General features: G+C 38.6%; 1 protein-coding gene across 1 annotated transcript in view; it reads right to left on the reverse strand.

The window, feature by feature from the left end:
* The window catches only part of TERT (telomerase reverse transcriptase), a 49330-nt gene that overhangs the window by 7282 nt on the left and 22103 nt on the right, over positions 1–19945 (reverse strand). The window contains exons 8-14 of the mRNA XM_044681785.1: positions 19264–19359; positions 16945–17030; positions 15167–15280; positions 11961–12032; positions 10035–10223; positions 4139–4265; positions 1790–1851 (exon numbers count right to left, since the gene is read on the reverse strand). Coding sequence (XP_044537720.1) covers positions 1790–1851; positions 4139–4265; positions 10035–10223; positions 11961–12032; positions 15167–15280; positions 16945–17030; positions 19264–19359 — 746 coding nt within the window. The remainder of the gene's footprint in view (positions 1–1789; positions 1852–4138; positions 4266–10034; positions 10224–11960; positions 12033–15166; positions 15281–16944; positions 17031–19263; positions 19360–19945) is intronic.

Here is a 19945-nt window from a genome sequence, read left to right on the forward strand (position 1 = left end):
AAGCAGACATGGGGGTGGGGAGAAGATTCCAGCTTCTCTGTAATGCTTATATGTTTTTTAAAAGGACGTCTAATACTCCAAGTCAGTGATGGGCAAACTACAGCTCTATGAAATGTTCTATCTGGCAGTGGGACATTATTCCTAATCTGACAAATACAATGAGTAGGATACAATACAATGAAACTTCAAAAGAGTTGCCTTAGAAACAGACTGACAAATGAGCATTTCCTTTCCTTTGGCCCCCTCTTTAAAAAGTTTGCCCATCATTGCTCTAAGTGATAAGATTATAAACAGATTAGTGCTTTGGACTAGCTTCTCCTTATCTGCCTCTCCTATTTGTCCTTACTCTAAAAGGAAACATTAACCAATGATCAAAATACTTTCACAGAACATGCTTCACTTGTTCAGCTATAAAGTCATCAAGAAGTTAGTTATCTGCAATCAAACTTCACTTAACTGGGGATAAATCTGGACTAGGAAAATGAGCAGGTCAACGTCCAGTCTAATGGTCCAAAGGCTGAGTAAGGGAAATGATCAAGTTAATGAATGTTTCATGGCCTTCCTAGGAAAGTAAAATGGTGTTTCATTATGGAAAGGTTTTCCAATCAAAAATTCAGAGGAGAAGCACTGAGAGACCTCAAGAGGACATCTAATCCTAACTCCTACCTGCTCCAACCTGTCAATTAATGTTGCTACTCAAAGAGAAAAGGATTCTCCTTTGCCTTCAAGCCTACAGGACCAGTTAAATGTGTTCAGTTCATCTACTGTCCCCCCCTTCTCCTGGGAAGTGACCAACAGAACATCTGGATGCCTCAGAAAAATTGAAGGTGAAGATGAGGGGGTGTTACATTTCTAGCATGATCCGGATCTAAACTGCTAATTAGGCCCCAAACTAGGACATACAGTGAATTCATTTAATCCATTATTTCAATAAAGAAAATGCAGTATTCTCAAACAGAACAATACACTACATTTTAGGTCTTGGTTATGTATTCCCCAAAATGGGCACATGTATTATGCAGAGAATAATTTTCCAGCATAAATATGGCAGAAAATTTAACATATTTATAAGAATGACTGAATGTTCAGAAATAACTTAGCACAGTACTTGGAAAATTAGGCACTTAATAAATGTTTACTGATGACTCTCAGGGCTGCTGTAAGGATCAAATAAGAATGCATGAAAAGAGCTTTGCAAACTTTGAGGTTATTATTACTATTATTTTTATAAGGAAACCAAGGAATGGAAGGAAAGATTAGTTTGACCAAAGTCCTGAAGCTAGCAAAGGCCTGAGCAGGGAATGATTTCAGGTCTTCTAAATCCAAATTCAATCTTTTTTCCATTATATTAAGGCTGCTGTCCTAGCTCATTCTTCTGGGGCTTATAATTAAGAGCTTTCAAATCCAGTTCTAAGTATTATAATCCTAACTTCATGTCTATATCTCTATCATGGGCAAAGAATGTCAAGAAAATAGTAGGCAGAAGCATGTAGCAAAGAGACTGCCATAGAACCAGGCTAAGGAAAATAGGCACCTACAGACATAACATACATACCAAAAACATACAGAAGAGACTTCTGTTACTTAGACTTGGGTGAAAAAAGAGTCTCGTTCCCATTCATAATTGCTGTTTTTTCAGAAAATTTTGTACCTCACAAAAGTAACTGAGAACCAACACTGTAAAGCTAATTAATTATTTATTTAGCTAGCCACCTATTTCTGATGGTGTATGCCTCCCTCTTGTGGAACTTAGCAGTAATGGACTTCATTACGGAAGATGCTAACATACCTGTAGGCCTGTAGCAAAAATATCTTGTAAACATTTATGTAGATAGTTTGAAGACTATTCACCTAGTTAGGAGGAAAAGGAACAAAAAGTGATGAGATTTATGGAAATTCATTTTTATCACCAATCATCATTAAGGAGACTAAAGGGACATTTTTTGATAAAGAAAAAGTGCCTATAATCATGCTAGGGACCTCTGGGCCTTGTTATCCACCTTCCTGCTGCCCTTAGGACTTCTGGGTCTTCACATCTGTCCGGTACCAGAAACCTCCTATATGTATTGTCTCCCCACCAACTAGAGCTTAAAACGTCAATAGCAAAACCTGTCTTGATTTTTCTATTTGTATTCTCCAAGCTTTACACATAATGAGTCCTTAATCCATGCTTTTTAATTCACTCAAGTCATTCTAACTGGGTTTGGCCAGCTTTTTATCTCCTGATTATTCACTCCCATTAATTATTCAGACTCCTTTGGGAAGGAAGGGAGGGAGGAAGGAAGAGAGAAGGAAGGAAGAGAGGAGGGAGGGATTGAACTGAGGGGTAAAAGAATACAAAGAGAGATTATCAATGTGTATCTAAAAGGCTAAAGATTTAAGAAGAGCTTAAATCACCAGAAGGGAAGAATGAACAACTGAGTTAATAATAGTCCACTGACTAAACTCCATAATCCACATACTCCATAAGTGGATCACTAACTTTTGTGGAAGGATCACCTGTTCTCTCTTTCATCTGTTCCTCATCTATAACATGAAGGGATTGGACTAGACAATAGTGTCAGACTTGCCACCTGGTTGTCCCCCATGCAGCTCAACCAGATTAAAATTTAATTGGGAGGGGCAGCTGGGTAGCTCAGTGGATTGAGAGCCAGGTCTAGAGACAGGAGGTCCTAGGTTCAAACCCAGCCTCAGACACTTCCCAGCTGTGTGACCCTGGACAAGTCACTTGACCCCCATTGCCCACCCTTACCACTCTTCTGCACCTTGGAGCCAATACACAGTATTGACTCCAAGAGGGAAGGGAAGGGTTTAAAAAAAAAAAAAGTAATTGGGTAGTGTTCAACAAAATACATAAAAATACAATAAGACATGGATAATGTTAATCTTTGGTTTTAGAAGTCAATACATGGCTGACAGGGATTGTTTGTGAATTTGCTAGGTTACTTCTAGCTCAAGATCTAAAATCTTTTTCCATGACATATGACATTTTTCCTATTAGCATCCCAAATTAGAGTAGGAAGGGGCTGGGAAGGAAACAAATTCATTTTGCTTCTTGTCAGGAGAACCAGTGTGGTTGCCAGCAATGAATGGTACGGATAGAACTCATGTCTATAGTGAGATTTGCTGATCATGTGTGGGTTTAATGTTTTTCATTAAGAACTAGCTATTTAACTGGATAGAGAACTCTTCTAAATTAAAGGGATTTTACAATTACTTCTAGATATCCCTTAACACTTAGCAGTGAAAAAGAGTAGTACTATTGCCTCTGCTACCATGGAGACAAAGGAAGTCCAAAGTCCCACAATGAGTAAATGTCAGAGCTAGAATTCACAGGGCTGCAGTGGTGCAGTGGATTAGAGCACACTGAGTCAGGAAAACCCAAGTTCAAATTTGGCCTCAAAGACTTATACAAGCTGTGTATCCCTAAGCAAGTCACTTCACCCAGTTTGTCTCAGTTTCCTCATCTATAAAATGAACTGAAGAAGGAAATGGCAAAACACTCTAATACATATATATATATATATTTTTAAGTCACCTTCCATCTTAGAATCAATACTAAGTACTGAGTCCAAAGTAGAAGAGTGTTAAGGACTATGCAATGGGGGGTAAGTGGCTTGCCCAGGGTCATACAGCTAGGAAGTGTCTAAGGCCAGCTCCTCTTATCTCTAGGAGGCCAGTATCTTTGCCAAGAAAACCCCAAATAGGATCACAGAGTCAGATGTGACCAAACAACAGAATTCACACTCTCCTGAACGTACACTTTTAACAATCCCCCTGAACTACAAACACTGAGTAATCTAAAGCTTAAAACACTGGATTCTCCATTGCTTTTAACAACTTCTGAAGACTGAATCTAATTTCAAGAAAGACACTGGTTGGGGGGCAGCTGGGTAGCTCAGTGGATTGAGAGTCAGGCCTAGAGACGGGAGGTCTTAGGTTCAAATCCGGCCTCAGACACTTCCTAGCTGTGTGACCCTGGACAAGTCACTTGACCCCCCATTGCCCACCCTTACCACTCTTCCACCTAGGAGCCAATACACAGATGTTAAGGGTTTAAAAAAATAAAAATAAAAATAAAAAAAAGAAAGACATTGGTCACCTGATGGAGTCATCATCTGGAATTAAAAATGCTTACCTGTAAATCCAGAAATAAACCATGACACTTCATCCTAAGCACTGCGATCAGCTTGTTCCGCATGTTCCTCCCCGCTTTGAGGCTGTGATCAAAGGAAAGGCTGGTTCTAATGGAAGTTCGGGAGTAGCTGGGAGAGAAAAAAGAAGGTTCAAATCAGGCTGGTCAGCTGTTCTCCCTCCGCCCTAGCCCTCAGAGCTGTCACTTGGGGAAGTGACTCTTGTGTAGATGGGGCCAGCCCCTGACTTGCACAGAGCAGCTGGACACCCTGGAAAAGACAGGAGGTGGCATGTGCCAGACAAGTCAAACCACGACCACCATCTGCATAAGATGAGAGGCAGCCCAGGAACCTGAACCCAGGCACCTTGGAAATAAGAGCAGTTCTCTAGTCTTCATCCTGGGAAGCAGTTGCTGTGGAGCTACAACCTAGAGATTGCTCCTATGGGTGGCACAGCCACAGCTACTGGAGACCCAGAAAAGAAAGTTTTTGCCTCCAAAGCCCTGGAATCTGTCAAATGTCTCAACACCAAAAACGGACAGGTTTTCATCTGTGGAGATGACATGAAATTGTATCCGCAGGACCAGGGGGCCTTTCCAGCTGTCTTGCAGCTGGCTTGGGACCTAGTGGGTACTTAATATTCATCTCACTGACTGACTGAGGGGAATGTACTCAAGTTTTATCTGATTCTGCTGCCTTCTCTTGCTATTGCTCTAGCTGCTTCCCACCTCTAGAGATGAAGACTTACTCTTTTTAGAGTCTGCCAAACTCCAGAACTTCATTGCCAATGATACCTCCTCATTGTGTTAAACCAAATTTGTTTGTTGTTGCTGAAAACCAAACTCACTCCCCCACCAAAGTAGCTCCTCCTACCAATAACTTTTTTTCCTCTTACTGGCACTTTCCTAGCAATCAAAGCTTATAATCTTGGATTCACTTTTATATCTGCTTTCTCCTTCAATTTCCAATTTCAGTGGCAGAATCCTCCTGACACTCCTTTGGTGTTATCTGCTCAAAATATTTTTTCCTTCCCATCAGTATGCCTCATCCAGGCCCTCATGCCTAGACCATTACAAAAAAGTCACCCAATCTGATTCTTTGCCTCTAATGTATATCTAGTTCATACTGCTTCTTATTATGCTAAATTAATCTTCCTAAGACATCACTTTAATGAAAAAGTCAGCCAAGTCAACTCATTTCCCTACTAAAAAATCCATAATTACAGAATAAGAAAACAAACTCCTTAGCCTAGACTTTAAGGCCCTCAGAAGATCCGTCCCCAGCCTTACTTCCCAATATCCTCCCAAATATACTCCAGGCAAACCTGTCTATTCATTATTTCACAAGAAAACCACTGCATCTAATTTATTGTTCCTAATATAATCCTTCACAGCCTCAAATCCTGACTTTTTCACGTTTTTGTGGGGTCATTTATACTTTATACCAGTGATGGACAAACTTTTTTAAAGAGGGGGCCAAAGGACAGGAAATGCTCATCTGTCAGTCTGTTTCTAAGGCAACTCTTTCGAAGTTTCATTGTGTTGTATCCTACTTATTGTATTCGTCAGATTAGGAATAACTTCTCAAGGCTAGATAGAACATTGGGGGGAGGGCCCTCCGTTTGGCCCACAGGCTATAGTTTGCCCATCACTGCTTTACACTTATTCCTTTGAAAACTTGGTTCAGGGACAGCTAGGTGGTTCAGTGGATAGATTGAAGTCTAGAGACCAGAGGTCCTGGCCTCAGACACTTCCTACCTATGTGACCCTGGGCAAGTCCAGTTGCCTACTCCTTACTGTTTTTCTGCCTTGGAAGCAATATTTAGTATTGATTCTAAGACAGAAGTAAGGGTCTTTTAAAGGGTCTAAGGTAAATATTTTTTTAAAAGGGTCTAAGGTAAAGGTCAAAAAAAAAAAAAAAAAAAAGAAAGAAAGAAAACTTAGTTCATACTATTGGGGAATGGCCCCTAGTATTATACATTTTTGTCAATTAGATTTTGGATGTGACTTTTTGAGAGATATATAATTCAAATGTTTTTTCCTAGTCTGTCATTTCTCTTATTCTATTCTCATCAGCTTCATTTGCACAAAAGCATGTTAATTTTATGTAATAAAAACTGACTGTTTTATCTTTTATGATCTCTTCCATTATTTAAGAATCCTCTCATTGCTGTAGTTTGGGAAGGTATCAAGGCTCATTATCTTCTAATTATTTTATGATGTAGCCTTTTATAATCAGATGCTTCAACATTTGAAGCTCACTATAACATATGGTGTATGGTGTTGGTTTAAAATTTTAAAAAATTGTTCTAGAGTTTTTCCCAATAGTTCCTGTGAAGAAGAGAGCCTTTTGCCCTTTATATTTTAGAGTTTGTCAAACACTGTGTTACTGTACTATTGATATTGCTTCTATTTTTGGCATATGTAGTATGCTCAACATACCAACCACTCTGGCTTTTAATCAATACAAATAACATTAATGATTAATACTTGATAACTTGATTTAAAAAATGGCAATACATAGTGTAGCCAGTAAGACCTCTATTTGGATCTGGGCTCAGACACTTACCTGTGACCCTGGGCAAGTCAGTTAACCACATATCTATAAAACAGGAATAGCAGAGTAGTTGTATTCAGAGTTGTGCAAACTTTAAAGTTAAAAATATAAGCAGCTAATTTTATTCCTTTACATTCTTTACCTCTTCATTTCCCTTGGGATTTTAGGCCTTTTCTTCTTTCAAATGAATTTTTATTGCCCTATATCTATAAATTAATTTAGATAATCATTTTTGTTATATTAGGGTCCAAGCATGAGAAGTGACTATCTCTACAGTTACTTCAGTTTATTACTTCTATAAAAATAATTTTATAATTATATTTACAAAAATCTTGTGAGTGGTTGCCAGTTTCATCCCTAGGTCTTAAGTATTTTACAGTTTATACAGAATCATGGTTATCTACAGGATAAACTGGAAATAATCAATAGAGGTAAGGCATAAATGATAAAGAGGATAAGGAAAAGCTTCTCACAGAAGATGAGATTTTATATGAGTCTTACGATCAGGGAAAACCAGAAGGTAGAGAGGAGTGAGAGAATTCCAGGCCTGAGGAAAAGTCAGTGAAAATGCTTGGAAATCTTAATTAGTAACATTATAAGAATTATAAAAGCCTTTAAATTTTAACTTTGGACAAAAAACAATGGACACAAATATTCCAATATATGTGAAATAGTCTAATAACTAAATCCAGATGTATAGGCTATGAAAGTAAAATGGTAGTCAATGTTTAGCAGAATTTCTTCTTAATAAGATGGATTTAAAAAACAAATATCCAGTAACTGTAATATCTTTCTGAGAGGAGGGAAGTGAGGTTTAAAGGATTAAACAGACATTATCCAATTAATTGCCACAATAGTTTAACAATAGAGAAGTAGTCAACTTATACTTTGCATCAAAGAGAAATGGAAACATAATGAGGGTCCAATCTGACAAGAAAGTTAGGAATGGAAATAAAATGCGTGTCTCTGAATTCACTCTAAGTCATTCTGATCCTGGAAATAAGACAGCAAGTAACTAAAGTGAGTGACTTTTCCTGCCATGAATTCTTGGTTTATGGCTCTTTATAGTACTTTAAATATATTTTGAATGTATTTGATAAGATAGAACTAAGATCAAGATCTTGGGCTTTGCTGGCCTTCCGTCAAGTCAGAGAAATCTGGTTTTAGCCTCTGTTACCACTTTTTAAACTTTCCCAAGGCTACAGAAAAAAAGACAAACTAATGCACTGTTTGTGGAGTTGTATATTGGTCCTATCTTTCTGAAAAGCAATTTGGAAGTATGTTCCCCAAAGTCACTAAATTTTAAAAAGCCTTTGACCCTAACATATCACCTCCAGGTCTAAACTCCCTGAAGAAAAAGAATCTATACACACAAAAATATTTGTAGCAACTCCTTTTGTGGTGGCAAGGATTTGCAAATGGAGGGGGGACCCATAAATTGAGGAATGAACAAATAAATTATTGTATGAGAATGTAATGGAATATTGTATCATAAGAAATTACAGCAGAGATCATTTTAGAGAAACCTAGAAAGACATGAATGAAGTGATGTAGAGTAAAAAGATCAAAAACAAGAAAATAATTTATGCAATTACAACACTGTAAAGAAAAACCATTTTGAGACACATTAGAACTCTGATCAATGCACTGTGTAACCATCATTCCAAAGGACTGATAGTGATGCATTCTACTCAACTCCGGACAGAGAAGTGATGGATGCAACACAAAATATTACATGATTTTTGGACACAGTCAGTGTAGGAATTTGTTTTGCTTGACTACACATATTTGTTATAAGAGTTTTGATTTGCTTTTGCTTCCATTTAGGGATGAAGAAAGAGTAGCATCACCCCCCCCCCCAAAAAAAAAAGAAAAAAAGAAAAATTAAAGGCCAGAAAGAAATAGACAATGAGGTCAGCTTTGAAAATCACATAATCAATTCATTATATATTTTTAAATTAAGCATGAGATTCATTTTTTTCACATAGTTCTCTCTATTCTACTACTTATAAAGAAATGCCCCCTTTATCTCATGCTTAAGTTCAGAATAAAAAAAAAAATAAAAATAGGCCTTCCCTATGCACCAAAACACAAAACAGAGGCTTTTGTTTCCTATCCTGGTGCTTCTTTAAATAGTTCCTAAATGTGCTTGGCTGCACAGGCACAAAAATTTGTCACATCTAATCCCTAATTACCTTTCTACACAAATAGATACTCAGCTCTGGTTTCTACTTCCTCATACCTGACTTATTACCTACCTACCAAACTCTAGAATACAAAGCAAGGTTTAGGCATATTTAAAAGGAAAAGAGTAATATGCAAATTAAGAAATAATATGCTAGAATAAGTAATTAGAAATGTAGAAGGCTGAGTAGAGAAAGTGAAAGGCTGGAGAGAGAAAAGAGAAGTTCAATCCTCTCATTTTCCAGGTGAGAAAACTGAGGCAATTAGCAGTTAGGTAACTTGCCTTAGGTCACCAAGCTAGTAAGTGCCTGGGGCAGGATTTGAATTCATGTCTTTTTTACTTCAAGTCCAGAACTCTTATCTATTACAATGCCTCTCATCAATCAGTCATCTGTGTCATCAATACCTTTAAAGGGCAAGCTCACAGTGTGAAATTAGGCCTTTTTAATGAAAATCTATAAATGTGTTGTATATATGGCAGACAATCAATTAATGCCTTTTTTTCTGGTAAAAATAGTATCCATTAGCTTGTAACTAAGTAGTGGGTTTTGATGTTAAATAAAAAAGGAGTTTTTAAAAAATAGGACATTTTGAAAAAGCTAGTCAAACCTAACAGGTATTGCCAATGACTAAGTTTAAGGTAGAAGGTTAATAAAGTACATCTCTGAGAAGAAAAATTCCACTGCCTGTGAGTTAAAATAATAGGTAAAAGCTGAAAGTCATCTACCATCTCTAACATATGGAAAGCAACCTTTCTACTGGGTCATCTGCTAAAGTATTCGGACTCTGAGATAAATGTAGACTTTTTGTCTGACAATCTGTTTTTGGTGCAACCATCCCTTAATGAGGGAAATGTGTATTCTCTAAAGGTACAGTCCATCAACTTGAAATGGTGCCTTTTTCCCTGCAAAGACCAGAAATCAATGACCTCTCATTCTTTCTCTCATTCCCAATAGTAAGAAGGCCATATTCCCAATGTCCAGCTCTGACAAAGGATGGCCACACACTGCAACAGAGAGGTAGTGGCTAGGTTTGATAAATACTATTCCTCCTCTGGCAACACAGGCAAGCTAACACACTCCCAGTGTCTTTTCCTTCTTCCCAGACTATGACTCTATGACTACTTCTTCAACAACCATCCAGCCAGGTGAATGTACTTACTTGGAATAGTCACAAAACACGTTTAGGGTCCTTGTATCGAGTAATAAACCACACCACGGGAAAAGGCAGTGGGCTGGTAACTGGGTAAAGTCAGAATCACTTAGAATATCCTCTTCCACAGGAAAATTCACCACTGTCTTCTTAGGGTTTATTAAACAGCCATACTCAGGAATACCTTTTGCCAGAGTCCTAAATTTGAGGGGGGAAATGGTTAACAAATTGTAGGAGGAAGGAATACTTCCCTAAAAGAGATTTTTGAAAGAGGTATTTTAGGTATTGGCTGTCGACTGAAACCTCCAAGAAGTACAAAAGGAAATAAAGATGTTTTTGAAAATTGATCTATAGAAGAAGTCAATGGAAAATTCACATTAGAGGCATATAAGAGGCAAGACTATAGTACTTCCTCACCAGTCACCCAGAGGCATCTCAATCCAAAGGCAGAAAAAAGACAAAATGAAAAAAAATCTCTATATTCCAAACATATGTAAAAGGTTAATAACTCTATCCAGGGGATAACTGCCAAAGATATCAATGGAAAATAATCACATGTGGGTGTCCCAGAAGCTTAAATCTAAAGTGGCTAAATGATCATGATAGGACCACTAATGGGGAAAGAATTTCAATGCACACTACATATAATTCCTATTAGTTATCCTTTTGAGTGATCTAAGTAAGCTTGGCAACTCTTCCACACCTAATGACAATCTTCAGGATTCCAGCTGCTTCCAGTCCAAGAATCACCTGATCTTTCCAGGATGCTAAATAAACACTCACTTTCCCCCTATTTCCCAGCATACTTCAAAAAAAGGGAAACAGCACTATAGGAGAAGAATCATGAACTAAACCAGAAGTTCCCAAAATGTGGATCTAGGACCCCAGGACATCTCTGAGATTCTTTCAGGGAATTTTAGAGGTCAAACTATATTCATAATATTAAGATGTTTTGATTTCTAATATGAAAGATAACAAGACATGCATATATGCCATCATTTCACTCATAAATAAAAGCTTGTTGGGGAGGGGAGTCCTTAATTTTTAAGAATGAAAAGGGGTCCTGAGACCAAAGGAGTTTAGGAGTCTCTGATCTATGATATGATATGTCTATGATAACACCATACCCAAGCAAGACCCTCCTCTACAATATACTCAGCAAATTACAGAGGATTTAGCCTTTGAATGAAAACCTCTAGGGATGAACATCTTCCATAGCAATTTAATATTTTTTTCTTATTTTTCCCCTTTTGCTAATATTAAACAGTTCTTTAAACTTCTACCCATTGCATCTAGTTCTGTCTTCTGGGGCCAAGAAAAACAAGTCTGATTGCTCCTCTACCTGACGGCCTTTCAAATACTTTAAGACTCTTGATAGTCACTAAACCTCTATGTCTACCCTTCTCCCTGTCCCTCTACTCTGCTTCCCAATCTAGGGCTTTTCTTCTTTGGACTAAAACTCCTTAATTCTTTTACTTGAAATTCCTACGGTGTGATCTCAAGGCCCTTTGCCTTCCGGATCACTATGCTCAGGCAGTTTTCCAGATTTTTGATATTTTTCTAAAAATGTTGCCCCGAGAACTAAATTACAAGATAGCAAAGTAGGTCTTCCCAGGGTAAAGAACAGCAGGGTGATCACCTCCCCAATCCCAGACACTAAGCTTGCACCGATTGTCTTGGCAACCATTCTCCACTGCTGACTCATATTAAGCAGTACATCACAATCCTTAAATTTTGGGGGTTTGTTTGTCTGTTTTTCAGACAACCTGTTCTCTTAAACTTTCCTTTCCCTTCCTCACCTCAGACTTGTAAAGCCTATTTTTTTTTTTAAACCCAAGGGTAAGACTTTAATAATTTTAACAAGTAATTGATTGGTAAAGCTAAATATAGCTTTTATGTGGGCAGAGACCCATAATCTTATTTTAGACACCATACCTTAGAAAGACTTTGGCTTGTGTTAAATGGGGTGTCACAAGCAAAAAGTCATCAATCAGTCGGATCAACAATCTGGAAGAATGAGAAGAAAGGATGAGCAAGAGCTTTAATGACACTCTTTAGTTTTGGCCTCAAAATGACAAGTGCCAGAAAATGTTAGAATAACAAGACCTGAATCAGTAATAAGGAAGGTGATTAATATGATCCCTTGTGAGTTCATATTAATTATATATCAACACAAATTAATAATTAATCAATAACATCATTTTATTAATTATTATTGATTGACATTAATACTATATCAATTCAAATAATTAATGCATTATTAATGGACATTAACAATGTATTAATTAGAATATTTGGTGCATTATTAATTGCCATATTAATTAGAATAATTAATGCAATGATTAATGCAAACACTAAATTTCTCTCTAAGGACTACAAATATACTCGCATGTGTGTGTGAGAGAGAGAGAAAGAGAGAGAGAGAGAGGTTTGCTGATGACAAGTAGCCTTTTTCAAATGGGGTCAATTATCAATTCTAGATCAGAAAAATCAAGAAATCAAGATAAAACTAAGTTTACCTGAACCCTTTCAAAATCTTTTTGTATACACAGTTCTTAATCTAGGGGCTTGGATCAGAATGCTATTTTATAGGCTCAGATCATCACAGATTTGAGGTGATACCATGAATAAATTAGGTCTAGAGTCAATAAAAGTGGAGTTCAAATCCAGCCTCAAGCTCTTACTAGCTGTGTGACCCTGGGGAAGTCAATCTAACTCTGCCTCAGTTTCCTCATCTGTAAAATGAGCTAGAGAAGGAAATGGCAAACTATTCCAACATCTTTGCCAAGAAAACCCCAAAAGGGGACATCTGAATAACCAACTAAACAATGGAAACCACAGATTTGAAGCTAAAAGGGGCCAGAGACTATCCAGTCCAACCCATTCACTTTACTGATGAGGAAATAGAAGAGACCCAGAGTTTGTGACCTGTCCCAGTAGTAAGTAATCTCAACAAGATTTGAACACAGGGCTTCTCGATCCAAATCCAGTAGTGATTTTCCCACTGTACAAAATTCCTTACTTAGTCCCTTTCAATATAAGGAGTACTATCTTATATGTTAAACAATAAGTTAAATGAATAATTTACTCTATGCTATGAAATTTGGGTGAGAAATAACTTGAATAAACCAAATCCTCATGGCAAAGTTAACCAAAGGCAAGTTTTATTCAAGACTTATAACAGTCCTAAACTAAAAATTCTGATTCCATTAAATGAGCATTTCTATTCTTTTTAAAAAGTGAGCTGAATTTTACTGCTGTACTAACTGAACAAAAGGGTATTACTAAACAAGTGAATTTATAATACAGGTAAGCTTGCAATAGGAATCATTAAACTAATAGTTTTTTCAAATGCATGAAAATCATCTAGCTAATCATAAAATATTCATCTATTCATGAAAGCAAGTTCCATACAAATTTCTAAGAGTCAATATCTTATTATCCCAGTGTTGTTACTCAATTTACTTTAAAATAATAAAACTATTTCTTTAAATATTCAAACCTTTCCCAGTTCAGACTGGATATTCCTCCAATTAGTTCAAATCAATGAGGATTTATTGGCCTTACTTCCCTAGGTATCTTTAAATAAAATAAAAAGGAATATTACTGTGGATTTAAATCGCACTCCCAAATTATCAGGCTTCCACCCTTGTTTGAGATTTAAAAAAAAATACTTGGATGATATATACTTAAATGTTTAGAGTGTTTTTATGTTATAGGATATATTAATTGTTTGGTTTTCTTGTCAAAAGGACAAGGGATATGGACTAGCTTTGGAATTTCTTTGATGCAGGGAATTTCCAGATGAGGGAAGCTCCTCTACCAAAGGAGACAGGCAGCTTATATATGGACTTAGTTGTTTGGAGAAATGAGAAGTTAAAGGATTTACCCCAAGTCATAAGTCTAATATGATACCAGAGGCAGAACTAGAACCCTGGCTTCAGAGTCAGCTCTCAATTGAAAATGCCAAGTTCTCTTTCTTATTAGAGCATTCATAAAATTTAACTACTGAATAAGCTTTAGATTTCTATTTAAAATCTGACTACAGCCTCTAAGTGGCACTAGAGAACTGGCATCAGGAAGATCTGCTTTCATATGGCGCTCCAGACACTTACTAGCTTCTGTGTGACCTTTTGGCAAGCTGTTTAACCTCTCAACCTGTTTTCTCAATTGTAACAAGAGGATAAAAATAGAATCTATCTTAAAGGGTCACTGGGAGGGTCAAATGAGATAAAGCACAGTGTCTGACACATAGAGGCCTGCTATAAGTGCTAGTTATTGTTATTATTACTAATAATTACTATTATTCATTATCATTATTGATTCACATAAGAAGGAAAAGTTGTCTATATTCAATACATTTGACTGAGGGAGCTAGAGAACAGGGCCTGGTGTCTGGAAGACTTGAGTTCAAATCCAGTCTCAGATACTTCTGAGCTGTGACCAGTGCATAACACTTAACCTCTTCCCCTCCCTTATCTCAATTGTAACACAAGGATAAAAACAACATCTCCCTCCCAGGGTTGCTGTAAGGATCAAATGCACAACTTGTACTCCTAATTAGATACTTGTAAAGTTCTTAACACAGTGCCTGGCACAGAAAAAGCCCTCTAAATAGACTATTTTTCCAAAAAATCTATTATTATTAGTCATTCACATAACTAGGAAAAATACTAAAAAAGCCTTTTTTAACATATTCAATTGTGCTATATTAACATGTCACATTAATAAATGTTACATTATTACAGGTTTTCAGAGTAGTGGAGGACAAGAAGGACCTGGTCCATAGGGTCATAAAGAGTTGAACATGACTGAACAAGTTGAACATGACTGAACAACAAGAAGATATATTAATATAATAGTATAATAGTATAATAGTATGTCTAATAAAGTGCTAGATTTCATATTTAGTGAGGTGACCTCAGAGTTGTAATTAGTACTTAAATCTCTATCCACCTCAGTTTCCCCCACTGTAAAAACAGTACCTCCCTCTGAGGACTTTGTAAGGTTCTAATGAGAGAATATCTGTAAAGCCCGGCATATATTAGACACTATAAATATTAAGTATTAAGTACTAATTATTATGATAATTGTTATTAAGTTCAAGTAAAAATTTTCAAAAACATAAAATAGCACCTTACCCATCCTGCTGAATTCCAGATAATAATTTGTTCTCCATGTTGCCGTAGCACAAACTGCAAAGCAGAGTGGACAAAATAGAGCCTTGCGGAATCCCCTGGCACTGGACGTAGTACCTAGAAAGAGGGAGAAAAGAATGAGAATGAGTATCAGTCAATTTAATTATGTTATTAATAATAATAATAACTATTATTATTATTGTTAGAAGCTAAAAAACGAGGCTCTATTACATATCAAAGGGAGCTTCGGAAAAGAATAGAATGAGCATGGTTGGAGCCGAAGTGTGAGCCTGTTGCCTGCGAAGCTGCTCCAGGGACTCTGGGCAGGGAGAAGCAGTCACCTGACAAAAAGTTTCAGCTCAGGGATTCCTGATTGGTGGAGAAAGAACCAATTTCATTGGCTGAGACCGCATGGCAACAACTCTGGCTCTTCGGCACCCCCTAGCGGTGGAGAAAGGCAAAGCTTTTCCGGTAGAGGGAGTCTGTTTCTCATCTCTGTTGCCCCCTGTGGCGCATCACTGTTTATTCATGGACTTTAATATATGGGGTGAGCCAGAGGACTATGTGCGGTTTTGAGCTTTAATGGCACTCTTAGTGTCCAAGAGATTATTTCTTTTGTTTTCTCCCCACAGAATGTCTGTTTGCCTCAGTTTCCTCATCTGAAAAATGAGGTAAAGAGGATCAAGTGAGATAATTGTAAAACCCTTAGTACAGTGCCTGGTACTATATAAAAGTTAGCTATTAGTATTATATTATATATTAATGTTATTATATATAGTTATACATATTAGCACTAGATTAGCTGTTATCATCATTATTATTACTAGCTGTATGATCTTGGACAAATCTTTAACCTCTGATGCCTTAGTTTGCTCATCTGTAAAATGGGGATAATGAAGATCAATGAGATAATAATTATAAAGCCCTTAGTATAGTGCCTGGCACTATATCAAAGTTAGCTATTATGATTATACTATATATTAATATGATGATATAATTATAGAATGTATTCTATATTAGCATTCTATAAATGTAATCTATTATTAACATTACTATCTGTGTGACTTTGGACAAGTCACTTAATCTCAATTTGTCTTATCTACCTCATCTGTGAAAGAAGATAATGGCTATCACAACAGCACCTATCTTCCAGGTTTTTTGTGAGGATCAAAATGAGATAATATTTATTAAAGCACTTAGCATAATGCCTAGCACAGAAGTGACTTTAAAAAAATTTTTATGTAATTAATTAAGAACATTTTCCCATGGTTACAGGATTCACATGCTTTCCTTCTCCTCCCATAGCCAAAGTGCAATTCCACTGGATTTTACATGTGTCATTGATCAAGACCTATTTCCACATTATTGATACTTGCACTAGGGTGATCGTTTAGAGTCATCCCCAATCATATCCCCATCGACCCATGTGATCAAGTAGTTGTTTTTCTTCTGTGTTTCTAAACGTACAGTTATTTCCCACAGAGGTGACTTTTAAATAAATACTTGTTCCCTTCCCTTTCTCTCGTTTTACAGAGGAGGCAGCTGAGGCTCAGAAAAATGGATTTGCCAATGGTCATGAAGCTGCTAAGTGTCAGAGGTAGGATGCGAGTCCAGACATACTGGCTTTCTAAAAGAAAGAAGGGCAAAGAGGAAAAAAGAAAGAGAAAATACTTATGGGAAATGATTTTTACTGCTGTGGAGTTCACAATTAGGGCCCAGATGATATCCAAATGAAGATTCTCCAATAAGGGACAGATCTGTCAAAAATGTTTAATTCTTACTTGTTCTTGATCTTCAAGATGTTGTTCCGAATCAAATGCAAAAAGAAGGTGAAGAGGTTGATACTGGTCTCATTTAAGGAAGAGCTCTGTAAAAACGTCCAAACATCAACAATTTATCATCAGAGGTGAGGAGGGAGAGCTAGAGAAAACAAGGGAAAGTGGCCTGTGTGCTACAGCAGCTGAGGCCTGGGAATTTATTATTTTTTTTAATTGCTTTTAAACCCCTACCTTACATCTTAGGATCAATACTATATTTTGGTTCTAACGGAGAAGGGTTAGGCAATGGGGATTAAGTGACTTGCCCAGGGTCACAGAGCTAGGAAGTGTCTGAGGTCAAACTTGAACCTAGGACCTCCCATCTCTAGTCACTTTGCTGTCCCCCCAGGAATTTTTTTTTTAATATTTTGAAATAATTTTCACTTAGTCTTCAATATGGTAACCTGAGCAAAGTTCTAACCTCTCTGAGGCTCAGCTTCCTCATTCAGAAAACTAAGAGAATACAAGCACCAACTTTGAAAGTTTGTTGTAAAAACTTAATTAGATCGTGTAAATAAAGTACTTTGTAAGACTCCTAGTACTTATACAAGTGACAAGGAGTGGTGGTAGTAGTAGTGGTGGTGTAGTGGTAGTAATAGTAGTGGTGGTGGTAGTAGTACTAGTTGTAGTGGTGATAAGAAGTAGTAGTGGTAGTAGTAATAGCGGTAGTGGTAGTAGTAGTAGTTGTAGCAGTAGTAGTTATAGTTAGTGGTAGTGGTAGTAGTAGTACGATGGCAGCAGTAGTGCTGTCTGTCCAACCTCAAAATCACTCTTCCGCCAACACTGAGAATGGCCTTTCCAATAAGCAGGCTGGCTGCCGCCATTTTTTGGCCGGCGGCCTCGGGTGGCTTCCCCAAGGCTCATAAGGCAAAGGGCAGCCTCCCCGGGGCCTCCGAGGCCGCCGCCGGTGTGACCGTAACCGTACCTCACATAACGCAGACACTCAGCGCTGAATGAATGAGACGGGCATGCCCTGGGCCCAGGCTCAGGCTCCCGGCCTTGGAAGGGCTCCCGTCCAGCTCCCGCCCCGCCCCATCCCTCCCCTCCCCCCCAGGTGTGGGCACTGTTAAGCCACACCATCCCCCTCTGCCCGCTGGAATCCTTGTCTCCCTTGGAGACGCAGCTCTCTCTTCCATTCAACAAGGAGCTGGGACTTCAAGGTGTCTAAAGGGCTTCCCCTCCCAAGTGTGGAGCCATTTTCCTTGAGCCCGGGCAAGGACTGGAGGGCCTCCTCCACGCACGGCTGTGTGCCGGTCTGGTGCCCCTTACTCAACTCTACACTTTTCCGAGCCGAGGAGGGCTCCCTTTTCCCAGTCCTGGGCACCTCCCTCACGCATCCAGAGAGTTCCCAATCCCATCCCCCTCTCTTCTCACCTGGTTCCCATCCTAGTTTCCCGCCTCTCACTGGGCTTATTGACAACTTCCTAACTGGCGGACTGACCCCGAGTCCCCGCCCCCCACTCACTCCACAGCTCCCGGGGGTGATCTGCCTAACCCCCCCGCACTTCCTTGGCTCTTGGATTAAACACAAACTCCTCTGCTTGGTATGTCAAACGCTTGCCCAGCTTCTTTCTCCAGCCCACATACACGTGACACGCCCCATGGTGGGCTCTGAGGCTGCCCTCTATGAAACAGGAAAGGAGGAGCGCTGATTAAGCACCCACTGTGGGGCGGACCCTGGGCAAAGGGCTTTGCAGAGATTACCTCATTGGATCCCCATAACAAGGCCAGCAGCTGCATGGCTACCTGAATGGAAAGCCAGGACTGGAGACCTTTGGGAGTTCCTAAATTCAAATTTGACCACTGACACTTTCTGCAAGTCACCTAATCCCCATGGCCTACCCCTAACTACTCTTCTGCCTTGGAGCCAATACTTGGTATCAACTGAAGCTAAGAGTTTTAAAAAAGCCCACAAGAATGGGAGGTAGGTACTATTTACATTCCCATTTTATAGCTAATGAAACCAAGGCTGCCAGAAGGTAAATGACTTTCCCAGGGTCACACAATTCAGAATGAGGTCTTCCCAATTCCAGGCACAGCGCTCTAGGCACTACGGGACAAGTGATCCCTACAGGAGCCAGCACCACCCCTAATTACAGTGTGTTTATTGTGCATATACACATACACCCTTCTGTGGCACTCCCTACTAAAACGCTAAACTCCTCCTTTGCAGGGAAGACAGTATCATTTGGATCTGTGCCCCCAGTGGCGGGTAGGCTCCGTGACTATTTCCGGCTCTATGGCCCTCCCACACACACTCAGGAGCGGAAGTGGTCCGATCACCTGTTCCACGATGATAGCATTCTGCAGGGAGGTGGTCTCTTGCAAATGGGACACAAACTGGCTCATGTAGGGCAAGGCGTCCTTGTAAGTGGAAACCTGTGACAAACAAGGAGAAAAGTGTCCTAGAGGCACCCGACACTGGAAGGAGGTGGCCTCCGAGGTCTACATTCAGAGCCTCTTCCATAGAGCCTTGGAGAATCAAAACACAAATAAGGAAAATCAAAATGATTAAATAATTTTTAAACAGAATAATTTAAAAAATAAAAATAAACTTCTGCGAAGGCGAGGTGACGTCCTTCTCAACAGCATGTGAAGCGCCTTACACGGTCCTCTGGGGTTTCTACCATCTAGCTTTTCCTTAATTTACTAAACTAAGAACCACATTTTAAAATATCCCACAATATTCTGATTAGGCTTGATCTGCTTAAGCTCATTTCTGGCTTATTCTCATTCTCTCTCCATTTTTGCTACTAATTAGCCAATAAGATGGTTACTTAGAATCAAGAAGACGGGGATATTTAGACCTTACTGACTATTTTTATGTTGTTTGGGGCATTAATGGGGTTTTCTCAGAAAAGATACCCTAAGTGGTTGGCAATTCCTTTCTCTGGCTTATTTTACAGATGAGGAAACTGAGGCAAACAGGGTTCAGTGATTTGCCCACTGCTAGTGTCTGAGGCAA

The sequence above is a fragment of the Gracilinanus agilis genome, chromosome 1 (assembly GCF_016433145.1).
Source record: "Gracilinanus agilis isolate LMUSP501 chromosome 1, AgileGrace, whole genome shotgun sequence".
In the NCBI taxonomy this organism is placed as follows: domain Eukaryota; kingdom Metazoa; phylum Chordata; class Mammalia; order Didelphimorphia; family Didelphidae; genus Gracilinanus; species Gracilinanus agilis.